The following is a 14,166-nucleotide window of genomic DNA, read 5'->3' on the forward strand; positions in this document are numbered from 1 at the left end:
CCGCGTCTCTGGCGAAGGGTGTGCCACGCAGTAGAACGAGCGCACCTACAACGCCCCGAGACACAGTCTTCCAACGTGTCCCCTGGCCCTTACTTACCTTACTTACCTGTTCAGGAACAGTTATGTTTTTTGGGGAGTCGCAATAAACGAGTAAAATAGGTTTTTATATGACAGTACGTTGGAAAAGCATTCAGTCCCGATAGGGAGGACGCTGCAGAGATCACCTGCTACCCAGAGGGGAGACCTGGTGACAACCTGTGGACTAGCCCAGAGATGGGGAGTCCATGCATAAGGATGGTTAGCAGGGAGGGAAGACACGAGCCCGCCTAGAAGGGGGGACTAAACCATGGCTGAGTGAGCGTATGGGATCGCCAGCCGGGATCACGCATAGCAGGCACCTATACCCAGAATGCGGGCTGACCAGCGGGGCATGCCAACAACGTAATGGGCCAACACCTGACTCCTCCGCTGAGTCAGATGCTGGGGGCCTCGGAGGAACTCTGCAGGGTTCGCCAAATGGGGAACTGAACTGACAAAGCTGAAAAAGCGCACGTATCTCCGGGTTAGGGAGAATGGCGCAGCAAGCCTGTTTCGACAGCTCAACCGAATCGTTTCCTCAGTCACCAAGGGTTACCTAATACCCTTGAGGAAACCGGCTCCACCCGCAGATTGTAAAACCTTGCAAATGTATTGGGTGTCACCCAACCCCTAGCTCTACAAATGTCTGTCAGAGAGGCGCCGCGTGCTAACGCCCAGGAGATTGCAACGCTCTGAGTGGAGTGCGCTCTCACCCCCGGGGGACACGGCTCACCCTGGTTTTGATAGGCGAGGGAGATGGCATCCACTATCTAGTGGGCCAACCTCTGTTTAGATATGGCACTTCCCTTCTGCCGACCACCATAACAGACAAAGAGCTGGTCAGATGATCTAAAGCTCTGAGTGCGGTCCACATATATTTGCAAAGGGCGAACAGGACACAACAATGAAAGGGCTGGGTCTGCCTCCTCTGCGGGCAGCGCTTGCAGGCTCACTACCTGATCCTTAAATGGCGTGGTAAGAACCTTGGGCACATAGCCCAATTCACATAGCCAGCGAATTCTAGGCATGTGTCACTGACCGAAAATGCCTCCAGTTCCTAACCCTCCTAATCGATGCCAACGCGACCAGCAGAGCTGTTTTCAAGGACAGAAATCTCAAGGATAATGAGTCGAGTGGTTTGAAGGGATCCCTACGTAGGCTCGTAAGCACTACCGTGAGATCCCAAGAGGGCATGAGAGGGGGGCTGGTGGAAACATTCGCCTCGCAACTCTGAGGAACCGGGTGATGAGGTTATGCCTCCCCATGGTGCCGCCATCCACCGCATCATGATGAGCGGAGATGGCGGCCACGTAAACCTTCAGAGACTTACCCCTCGGCCCGATTCCGTCTGCTGGACCTACTTGGGCCGGAAGCCTATGGACTCACTGTCAATCGGTCCAGATGCCGCGGCCGTTAGCGAGCCGAAGCTTCCACTGCATCTGAGCCGGAGTCGGCCCGCGAGTATATGCGCTGCGGCCCGGAGCTGGCGCGATTGAATCTTCATTATATAAAACCTCACCTTTGGTAACGTTATTAGAACCATTGTGTATAACAGCAAACGCAGGCTACTATGTAAACGCAAAGTGTAGACACTGAGTTCAACCATTGAATAAAATGCAAACAGCATACATATATATCACAAATATTTAAATAAAGGACAAAATAAATAACAATAAACCTGTATTGATTGCACAAGTATTAAACAAATAATAATAAAATTGAATAAATTTTGTAGTGCACAAGAATTAAGAAATTTATAATTTTATTAATTTAAGAAATGTATAATTATAATGCACAAGAATTTATAATTTCAATATAAAAATAACAATAAAACTGCACAATAAATGACACATTGTAAACAAATTTAAGTAACGAAGATGGGGAAAATACAGGTAATCGCTATCAAGCAGTAATTTTCTTTATGAGTCTGAAATAATAATTTCAGCCTGATTTACAGGCTGTCTCTGCATTTTGAGTTTTAGCATGTTATTGAGTTAATCTACTAAATTTGCTGTTATAAAGTATTAATGTTTTAGAAACCGAATCTTATATAACAAATAGAGCTGTAAATGTTATATATTATTTATTTACACCGTTTACTGTTGGCTTTTTATTTGAAAACTCCTTCTAAACATTAAAATTAATGTTAATTCCTCTTTGCCAGGTATAATAAAGGCATTGTATAAACCAAATGAAAACGGAGGCTAAAAAATAATAAACAATACAAGCGAACAACACAATACAATACAAGCAAAAAATAATAAACAATACAAGCAATGTTGCAGCAGCTGATAGACATCAGTTAATGCATTAATACTGCAAAGTTTTTTGTACAAATTGACGAATTGCAGGGTTGGAATGTGTAAATATCCTGTTGATATTCAGAAATCTTGCTGTATTTATCTTTTAAACGCATGGTTTTTCCTGCATGATAAATCGTTATCTGTGGTGTGTAGGCTATATTTTGGGTTCTGTTGATTGCTAATTAAAAATAAAAAACTTTCTAAAAATGTGTTTTGTTTATATGTTATTGTTTATATTTTACAAGTGTTATTTCTACCCCTATGAAGATAACAAATACCAACAACCCTGTTATAAGAGAATATGATTTTGAGCTCATATTAGTCTAACTCAGGCTATTGTATAAAATATTGTTTATTTCTGCAGTCCAACATGTATTGCTTTTATTAAATTATAACAGTTTACATCACACAGTTTTAAACCGTGTATTATTGCGTGTTTTTAAATGTAAGTGCTTATTACACATCAGCGATCCTTTGTTATAATGCAGGTACCTGTGGTCAAGTGAGAAGTTCGGGGGCGTGGTTGATTTTACATCAAGCGTTTGGTTGGAAGCTCGATTCTGCGGCTCCTCCTCTGGCTCCATCAGACAGTCCTTCTGCGCATGCCCAGGCTCCAATTTCAGCAGTCTTTTGCCACAGTTTATGCCTGTCAAGCAGGCGTTTTGCCCTCAAAGCATTCAATGGGAAAAGGGGCTGTAGCGTTGTCCATATTTTATACAGTCATTGTTACAGACACATGTCAGATTTTATTTTAGAGATCGGGCAAGAGGTTGACTGACTGTTTACACAGCAGAAAAGCGCATGCTTGTATGGGCGTGACATGGAGCCGATCCGTGAATCGCAGTACATTATGACGATGACCAATCAGAGTCACTTGAGGGCGGGCCTTTCAGAGTAACTAGGAAATATATCAGTTGTTTTCATGTTAGCTGAGTAGCTGTACATAATCAAAGTGAGATTTATGAAAAAATAACATGATTTCCTTCAAGTAAAACATGAGCACACATTGCTTTGCATCTTATAAACACAACCAAGCCTTAAAATTACATTCTGGACCACCCCTTTAATTTTATACTGCATATACTTTATATATGCTACTCCGCTAACATAAAAATTGCTATCATATCAGAATCAGAATCAGAATCAGAATCAGTTTTATTGCCAAGTGTGCTTCACACACGCAAAGGAATTTGTTTTGGCTACAGGAGCTTCCAGTGTACATAAAGTGACAAGTGACAACACAAAATAAATCTGAAAAAATAATAATAATAAAAAAAAAAATGATGAACATTAAACAGATGCGGTTAGTGAAGAAACCTGGATGTTGAGTTGTATGTACAGATTGTTATAAATATACAGGTTATAAGGTGCTGTGTACAAGTGCGAATGTAGAGAGTATTGCATTGTATATTGATATAAGGTGCTGTGTACAAGTGCGTATGAGAAGTATTGCACATATTGAGAAGTATTGCACATATTGAGAAGTATTGCACATATTTCCTGGTTCCTCTGAAGGCCCACCCTCAAGGGGCTCTGATTGGTTAGCCAACCTAATGTGATTAGATTTGTGGATCAGCTTCATGTCACCAGCAAATGTCACGCCTTTATCAGTATGCTCTTTGCCTCTGTTGTGTAAATAATGTCAGTGTAGCCATATCAGTTTGTGCATCAATTAGACACAGAAAATGAAGAGGAAATTGCTGAACCTCATGCCTGGTCTCTAAAAAATTTTTGACAAGTGTCTTTATTATGTATTCGGGTTATAAGCATGTGTAAGTAATACGAAACGGTCACATATCTTTTGCAAAATCAAGTTTATAATTTCATTAGAACACATGGAAAGACGCTGCATAGGCTCCTGGGGCATATAACATGTAGCCACTATCACACCGCTCAGATTGTTCATATGAGACCACTTCAGTGCTGGCTTCTTGATCAGGTCCCCAGGTGGGCATGGTGTTTGGAGATGCACCAGGTGATCATCACTCTGCTGCGTCGGTGCACCGTCAGTCCTTGGATGGACCTTGCCTTTTACAGCCTTGGTGCCCTTAGAATAAGCGTCCAGTCATGCTGTCACTCTGACAGATGCTTCCAGTATGGGCTGGGGGGCTGTCTGTATCAACCATGCAGCTGCAGATTCGTAAACCAGACTTCAGTTGCATTGGCATATTAATTGCCTGCAACTGTTTGTATTGGTTCCTACCGGTGCAGGAACGGAAACACGTGTTGGTTAGGATGGTCAGCACAGCTGCGGTAGTGTATATCAACTGTTTGGGTTGAAGGGCAGAGAGCCAGGAGATATAACAGGTAAATGTCACAGGGCCATATATGTGTGAAATGTATTCAGAGCAAAAACACAAAGGTGGGGCAGAAATCTGTATAAAAGGATCATGGACACAAAACACTTCAGATGGTCTAGGGGAGACTTCAGGTTTACCTGACGGGTCTGTTTTCAGAGATCTCTGCTTTATGTTTCAATAAAGTCTATTTTCCTATATTCAAAACCTCCAGTTTGATCATCGTTAATTAATAAAAAAGGCTGGTAACTACAATGTTATTTGCTCCTCTAAAGTCACTTGGCTCAATTTGCTGCACAGTATTCATATCTTGGGCGAGCTCAACTGTGCCAGCCTACAAACTCTCATGGCAAATTACACTCCCAGGTCAATTTAGACTTCACCCAGCACGGTCCAGCTGATATGGGCGCACTTTAGAGAAGCTCAAGTCATCCTGCTGCTTCTCACGAGTCTGCCTATTTGCTGTGTGGTGTGCTTCTCAATAAGAAAAACCATGGGCATGTGAGATCAGCGTTATTTTATCCTTCCTTCAGGATTTGCTGGAGAGGAGGTTGTCATCCTCCACACTAAAGGTTTTGCATTGGTGCCATCTCAGCTCATTATGACGTGGTGAATGACATCGTGCTGGGAAAACATAACCTCATCACCCAGTTCCTCAGAGGCGCATGGCACAAGATGTTTAAATCCATCCTGCCCCCTCGCATGCCCTTTTGGGATCTCTCTGTAGCCCCAGCGGTCTGCAGCAAGGTCTGTTTGAGCCACTCAATTCTGTATCTCTAAGATTTCTGTCCATGAAGACAGCTCTGCTGGTCATGTTGTTATTAATCAAGAGAGTCAGGAATCCAGAGGCATTTTCGGTCAGCAATGCCTCTAATTAAATTGTCCTTCTGCCCGAAAGTAATACCATCCTTTTTTTTTATTGTAATGGCCCTCAGCAATAGAATGATTTCTTATTCTTATTTAATAGACAATTAAAACAACAAAAATATTTAGCATTTAACAAATGTTACATGACACTGTTTCTTTTCAGTGTGTTCAAGTTAAAAAATGAAATGAAAAAAAATAAGAAATCCACTATTTCACTCCTACTATCCATGTGCACCACTGACAGGTCAAATCTGCTCCCTCTCCTTCTCCCTCTCTTGGTGCTGTTGAGAGATTGAGATGGACTAGCCAAAGTTTGTGTATAAAGTAATGCAAAAACGCAGCTATAGAAAACGAAAGCGATTTATAGAAAATTAGGCGATTTAAAAATCCTGGTGTACAGATTGCTTGACGTGAAGTAAATAAACCAGTAGAGCTGTGCTGTTGTTGATAGCGTCAGCGTGTGCTACCGTCACAATAGATTTCTATCGTAATACACCCTAACTTAGTGTGATGAGCATGTTAAATCTTAAAGGGACTTTGCTGGCAAGCAGTGTTGTGATCACATGGGCTTTGCACGCTGGCTTTGGATACTGCTGGATAGAATAACAGAGTTAAGAGTGCAACGGACTGCTTATATCAGTCTTATAACGCAGTCCAATATAGTTTTTTTTGGATTGATATTGGACCTATTTCCGATATTAATATAGGATCGGGACATCCCTAACCACGACCCCCAAAATTCTAAATTATTCCCATATTGCATAATTAAAGGGCCTGGGAACGTTGGAAGGTTCACATTAGGGGGTCTTCACAATCTCCCAAAGTGTCTGACACACATTGAAGTTTCCTCCGAAGGGGAACATCCTGGTTACAAACGTAACCCATATTTCGCCGAAGAAGGTAACAGAGATGTGTGTCACTATTGCTACAGCAGCCGTGTCTCCAGCTGATAGCTGAGTGTTTGGCTCTTAAGAAGCTAAAATCTGATACACTCTCTCTCAGGAGAGCTGTGACCTCATAGGCATTTGTTGGCCCGTTTTCTTCGTCTAACATCTGTCAAAGTGTTTCTGACACACATCTCAGATCCCTTATTCAAAGATGTGGGTTATGTTTGTAATCAGGACATTTTTTTAATCCCTATTTGATATGTTCTTATTGACCCTACTATTTTATTTAAGTGTGCTGTTCATCCTTTTTGATACATAGCACTTGAGAGAGCACATGGAGGACATCCATCTTCAACTAATCTTCATGTCTATTTATTATTTATTTCTGTTCACATAAATGTTATTTATTATGTATATACATTCTGGAAAACTTAAAAAGTAAATGATGCATGTTCTCCTTGTAATGGCAAATAAAGAATATCCATCCCATTATGCAAGGTATGTTGATACATGATTTATTGTATTATTTTACAAGGGACATTTAAGATGTTTATTATGTTTAAATATGTAGAAATTGTAGAAATATTACAAACTTTGAAGTAAAGTCAGAATGTGCTACCTCTACTTCGTCATCTTCTCAAAGATCTATTGTCACAACAGAATGGCTGGACAACAAAAGATTAGGTAAACAAAGTTTATTATAATTCATAAGTCTAAACCAGGCAGTTTGCTTTAATGTGAATGGAACAGAAGAGATGTACACAGAGCTGGACATCAAATGCAACTGCCTGGCCTGAATAGAGAGGGAGGGATGATAGCTGGAGTAACAGCCCAAACCAGGGGTGCGTTTCTGAAAACCATCATTAGCCAACTAAGGTTGCAAGTTTTGTCTTACAAACATAGTTTGTTGATTTGACATTTCCAGAATCCATCGTTCCAACAAACATTCGCAAATTGCATTGCAAACTTATACGCTTGCAACTACACCTCTAGAGCTGTAGCTAAAAGCATAGTTCCTGGTTGTGTTCTATTCTCAGTTATGCCCTCATGCCCTATTTATTTTGAACCTTTCAACATTTAAACTTGAAATGATTAAAAACAACATTAAAGTCATGAATCTTATTTGCTTTTAAAGTATTTTTACAGTCTAGTTTTAGTGATCTTTATATTGACAATTGAGTTCCCTTTGTAGGTGACGCAGTGGCGCAGTAGGTAGTGCTGTCGCCTCACAGCAAGAAGGTGGCTGGTTCGAGCCTCGGCTGGGTCAGTTGGTGTTTCTGTGTGGAGTTTGCATGTTCTCCCTGCGTTCGCTAGGTTTCCTCCGGGTGCTCCGGTTTCCCCCACAGTCCAAAGACATGCGGTACAGGTGAATTGAGTAAGCTAAATTGTCCATAGTGTATGAGTGTGAATGAGTGTGTGGATGTTTCCCAGAGATGGGTTGCGGCTGTAAGGGCATGCGCTGCGTAAAAATGTGCTGGATAAGTTGGCAGTTCATTCCGCTGTGGCAACCCCAAATTAATAAAAGGATTAAGCCGACAAGAAAATTAATGAATGAATGAGTTCCCTTCGTAGTGCACTTTGAACACATTTATGCCATTTTGAACGCAGCGGTGGCTCATGATGAAAGCTTTTTAGGTTATGTGTCCAAACCTTGTGAAAACAAAATATATAGCATACATTAATAATATTCATTTATAATAGGCTGTTTATTAAGAAATGTATATGTAGCCTACTGTATATGACATGGACCTACTGGTTAGAACATTTCTGCAGTGACTTGAATGTGTCAAAGTTGTAAAAGTAGACTTAAAATAAATAAACAATATTCTACGTATTAATAATAATAAATTAATAATATAATAATATTAATAACAATAATTATTATTAAGTAGGATTTGTTTTCAAATCATTATAAATAGCCTACTGTAAATTACAATCATTAATGCTTTATATGATCTACATATGAGATTAGAATACGTGTTAGCTTTTTGTAAGTGGTTTTATGTTTCACAATAGAATATGAAATAGTTATAATATTTGTAAAGGAAACATAGGCCCTATTTGTTCATTTAAATATATTTCAGTTAATGTGGAAAACGAGTGCATGTTTTTACTAAAACTAGCCTAATTTTTTTATTTATTTATTTTTTTTAAATGTGTGTGTGCAATATAATTTGCACAAATTATAGGATTTTTCTCTAAAGAAGTTGATACTCTGACCCATTTAGAACATCATTTGGACATTTACTTTAAAACTAATGTGGTTCAAATGATGGATCTGCGATAAAGCAGCTACGGTTTTAGGAAACACTTGTCATTAAATTTTTCCCAAATGATACATTGTGCTATGGTAGTTCAGTCGCGAGTTACGTTGTTGTTTGGGAAACAGAGTGGGCAGAGTATAAGTGAAATACTTCACAAATTAACATAGAGAGAGTATTTTTTACAAGTTGTTTGTCAAGCCAACTCACCTGTGTGAAGCACACTTCATAAATGCACTTTTTTATAGGGAGTCAGATAAAGTGTCAGAAAGATGAAAGAGTGTGTTTTCTACAGATGTTTTTTTTAAGCTCACTCACTTGTCTGAGGCACACTCAGAATTGCATATTTTTTGAGGTTGTCATGTGGTGTGAGAGAAGCGAGGGTCCTAATTTTGTTCACAGGTGTTTAGGTGATCGCAGGAGGAGATCAGTTTTAGTTGGGATGGCAAGGCAAGATTATTTATATAGAACATTTCATACACAATGCTAATTCAAAGTGCTTTACATAAACAAGAATAAAAGAAACAAGAAAATGAAAATGATTAAAACAATTTAAATGATTAAGAGGGATAAAAACAGATAAAAAATTGTTAAAACAGGTCATAAAAGAATGAAAAAAATACATAATAGTGCAATCTGTCAGATGCAGCACAGTTTTATTTAGTAAAGGCACAACTAAACAGATGTGTTTTAAAGGGCACCTATGGTAAAAAATCTACTTTTTAAGCTGTTTGGACACACATATGTGCATGTATGGTGTATAGACTGTCATATTGGGGTGATATAAGCACACCCAGTGCTTTTTTTTCAATTTAACAACATAAAAAACGGTGGACCAATTGGAGCGGTTTTAAAACCGACCGCAACTTTACGTAGGAGAGCTGTCCCCCCGCCCACCAATATTGATTGACAGGCGCGTCATCATATCCTCAGTTTGTTGATTCACGTCCGCCATTTTCAACGTGAGTCGAAGCGATATCACTAAAGGAACACCCTAGCTCTATTTTTAGATGCAAGGCTCATTGGGCTCAACAAAAGGGCAATATTCTCCACATTATCGCTCAAATCGGAATTATTGGTTGTATCTTTAGGTAGGTTTGCAAATATGTGTACTTCTCATTGAGTCTACCTTATACTTCAGCCGTTTTTTTTATTTCTCGCGATCCCAGAAGCTCCCTGTGATCTTAACTAGCATGCGTTTTAGAATTCTAAACATAGGTTTCTATCAGGGTACACTCAAGTCGACGGCTGGGTGCCGCGGACCGCTGCAAAAATCTATGTTTAGAATTAAAAAATGTGTGGCGCGACGATTCGGGACACTTCATGTTTCTGCCACGCCACAAATTTCTAATTTATTTGATCCCAAAGATTTGAGTGATTTGTTAGGTTTGTATTCAGTGAGCATATCTGTAATGTATTGAGGTCCTAGGCCATTTAGTGATTTATAGACAAGTAGTTATACTTTAAAATCTCTTCTAAATGTAACTGAGAGCCAGTGTAAAGACCTGAGGACAGGTGTGATGTGCTCTGATTTTCTGGTTCTGGTCAGAATCCTGGCAGCAGCATTCTGGATGAGCTGCAACTGGCTGACTGTCTTTTAGGAAAGGCCAGTGAGGAGTCCATTACAGTAAACCACCCTGCTGGTGATACAAGCATGAAAAAGTCTCTACTGAAAACAAAGCACATAATTCTTGCAATATTTTAAATGATAGTATGCTGATTTACTTCTTTGAATTTGACTGTTGAAATTCAGATCTGAATCTAGAATCACACCAAAGATTCTTGATCTTATTTTTTGTTGTTTGACCCCTAGAGGCAAGGTACACATTCACCTTGAGAACCTTATCTCTGTTCCCAAATGCAATGACGTCAGTTTTCTCTTTGTTTAACTGAAGAAAGTTTTGGCACATCCAACTGTTAATTTCATCAATGCATTGGCAGAGGGTCAATGGGGTTGTAGTCATTTGGCAATAAGGCCAAGTAGATGTGAGTGTCATCAGCATACCTGTGGTAAGAGATTTGCTTTTTTCTCATAGTTTGGCTCAGTGGGAGCATATAAAAGTTGAACAGGAGAGGTGCCAGTTGTTGTTTGAATGATACCAGTGAATTAGCATATGGGAATGAGAAGATCATTCCACCAGGGAGGAACATTGAATGAAAAGGTTTTGGAAAGTACTCAGAACCTCTCGGCTATGATATCACAAGGCAACATGTACTGGTATTTGAATGCTGAATGAATGCTGGTATTAGCCATGTTTTGTAGTGTACCAAGCCTAAATACTGGCCATTTATTGCTCAAGGAGGACTGACATGAAAAGAGAAAAAGAGTATTGGGTTGAGGTGAGGAAGTTTGTTGAGAGAGACTTTTACATTGATGATTTTACATTGTCTACTTTGTTCCTCACTCCTGTCATGCTTCTTACTAAAGAGATTGGTGCCTGCTGGACAGTTTGACTAGAGTGTTATCTACATTTCATTTAAAGATACCATAAATAAAAATAACAAGTGCAAAAGTGTCAAATTTGCAAGTGATAATTAATTTAAGTGACATCTATTTTTATGAACCAAACACAAGGTAAGCCAAACATATGTTGCAAAGAAAATAACAGTCTGCCTTTGTTCTCATTTTGGACTGTCACCAAAGACAAAAAACACTTTATCTATGCTTTTAATGCTTTACATACAAGTCAAGCACTCATACTTAGATATCGTTATAGTTGAGCCCAGGGCTCCTGTCTGGTCATTTAGCATGTAAGTGGTCTGAGATCAGGTAGTTTTTGAAAACTCCCCCTGGTAAAGGGGGAGATAGGGTGGATGGTGGGATTCTTAAAAAATGAAAATAAGAGAAGTAAGGTAAAATGGGCTATTTATTGTAGGCTTGGCTTAATCTGATTTATTGATGATTGCATGTTACATTCCTGTACATTCCTGTGTGGCGTTATTATTATTATTATTTTTTCTCGGTAGTCTCTCTCTCTCTCTCTGTCTCTCTCTCTCTCCCTCCTCTCTCTGTGCTCGCTCGCTCTCTCCCTCTCTCCTGCTTCTACCCATACAGTGGCTCCGATTGGCTAGAGAGAAGAGATCAACTGCGATCAATTATATCAAGTGCTTCTCTCGAAATTATTTCCAAGATCAGGTAGTTCTCGAGAGCTTCCCAAAAAATGCTATTAAGTTAGGACAGCAGCGGCGTAATTAAAGAACCTGCTTTTTTTATTATACACTGGGGAGATTATTTATTGTCCAAGGGAATGTCCAGTTAATGAACAGTGGATGTTGTGGCGAGGGTGTTCCTAGATTCTTGCTGGTGAAGTCAGGAGTAGGTTCGGGGACATGGCTTTTTTTAGCTGTTTTCTTTGACAGTCCGTGTTGTAGTTCTGGCGGAGAGATGGTGGGCTGAGAATATGGGGTGTGGTGTGAGCTGGTGGTCCTGGAAGTTTCTCTTGAAGGTGGAGTAAGTGAAATGATAGTGGAGTAGAGTTTTAACCCCTTAGCCATCATGTAACTTAGCTTAAAATGCAAATGTATTTACAACATAATCAACGGACTAAACATTACCCATTCATTAGAAACGTCCACCATCAATTCATCACTCTCACCCTAATACATTTTTTCTTCAAGCGAGAAGATTGGTATTCTATTTTTTTCCTAGCTATTTTTACCTCCAATAAACTTGCAAATGTAAACTCTCTCACTATGCTCTTTATGCACGAATGCATGAGTAATTATGGCACATTACAATCAGACTTCTATGTGTGATATGTTAAATTGTTTACCTATCTGCGTATTAATCTTTTCAGATTCACTAACGCCATTAGTTTGAAATGATAGCAATATATTCTGTCAATGTTTTGTCAACGTATAAATGTGTTGTGGACTAAATATTTTACTGAATTAGTTTGATTGGACTCTGAAATTACTCCATGTTTTTGGAATGTTATGGATCATGAATCATTATAGTCACAAGAGTCTCAGCTTTCAAAAGATATATGACATGTTTAGTCTGTTGCTGGGGAGTCGTTATATTTCGCAAAGTTCCACTTAAGCACGCTATGTACCACGATTGGTACATCAGAACAGCAAGAAGTACGTTTTTCTTCAGAAATGATGATAAGGGAAGTAAGGTGAAATGGGCTTGGATTAATCTGATTGGTTTATTGATGATTGCAGATGAGAGACCAGCCGCGATCAACCATAACACGTGCTTAGTTTATGAAACTCACTTAGAATTTTTTTAAAATATGGAATGGAAGAGGGGGGGGGGATTCTCTCCAGATCCAAACCGGAGTCTGGACATTGAGAAGCCCTGCTTTAGTCTATTTTCCTAAGCTGTGCTGCAATCTACTATTATAGTCTAATTAATAGTGTAAGGAATTGTTTAAACCTTTTATACTGTGATGTCCCAACACATTTTCATTAATGCACAGGATCATTCTGTGTTTGTTTTGTTTGTGTCAATAGCTCAGATTGAGGTGATTCCATGTAAGATCTGTGGAGACAAGTCATCAGGGGTTCATTATGGAGTCATCACTTGTGAAGGCTGCAAAGTAAGAAAAATCACTAATATGCATAACACTCTGTTTGCTATATGTTCTGGGTATATAAAAAGTTATTTCAGAGGGAACCTGTGCTATTAGAAATTTTCAGTGAAAAGCTAATTTTGTTTTATGTTGATCATGCAAATTTCAAAAGAAAGCTGCTTGGTATGCTAATGACTTTTGCATGAGCAGTGCTTCATAAATCTCTACACTATATTGATAAAGGACATTGAACTTCTTGCATGTAAAACCTCTAATGAAATTGTGTTAGACTGGATTTTATGTCACAAACAACATGCCCTGATAATTGTTTTCTTCTCCACAACTTTGACAGGGTTTCTTTCGCAGAAGTCAGTCCTCCAGCGTGCAGTACTCATGCTCCAGACAAAGCAATTGCCCCATTGACCGTGCCAGCCGTAATCGTTGCCAGAGCTGCCGTCTAAAAAAATGTGTTGCTCAGGGAATGAGCCGTGATGGTCAGAAATGATGAATTGATACTGTTCTTGAATGATACAGAAACAAAATGTTGATAATAATTTTGTACTCATGTTTTCTTGTCTCTATTAGCGGTGAAGTTTGGGCGTATGTCCAAGCGTCAGAGAGACTCCCTATTTGCAGAAGTTGAGAGACATCGCCAGCATCAGCGTCTTCAAGCCAACTCAGTCCAGGAGCCCCAGCCTCTCCAAGCCTACCGATCCAGCAAAGAGCCCAGAGAACAGCCATCACATCCCATCCCACCTCTACTGCCAGCCTACCCTTTTCCTGTAGAGCCAGAACTTTCAGGCTGTCCAACAGAAGTAATTCCATACCTGGACTGTCACATAGTTGAGGCCCAGACTCAGGGTTTGGCCTATAGGGCCCCCCTCAGGAGAGGTGAGAACAAAAGCTTGTCAGCTGGGAGAGGCGAGAATATGTCTAATTAATTGTACTTCCCTCTA

General features: G+C 39.7%; 1 protein-coding gene across 1 annotated transcript in view; it reads left to right on the forward strand.

Annotated features, from left to right (window-relative positions):
- rorc (RAR-related orphan receptor C) overlaps positions 1–14,166 on the forward strand; it is a 101,185-nt gene that overhangs the window by 16,757 nt on the left and 70,262 nt on the right. The window contains exons 2-4 of the mRNA XM_056476195.1: positions 13,152–13,237; positions 13,563–13,704; positions 13,796–14,101. Coding sequence (XP_056332170.1) covers positions 13,152–13,237; positions 13,563–13,704; positions 13,796–14,101 — 534 coding nt within the window. The remainder of the gene's footprint in view (positions 1–13,151; positions 13,238–13,562; positions 13,705–13,795; positions 14,102–14,166) is intronic.

Source organism: Danio aesculapii, chromosome 16 (assembly GCF_903798145.1).
Source record: "Danio aesculapii chromosome 16, fDanAes4.1, whole genome shotgun sequence".
NCBI classification, from domain to species: domain Eukaryota; kingdom Metazoa; phylum Chordata; class Actinopteri; order Cypriniformes; family Danionidae; genus Danio; species Danio aesculapii.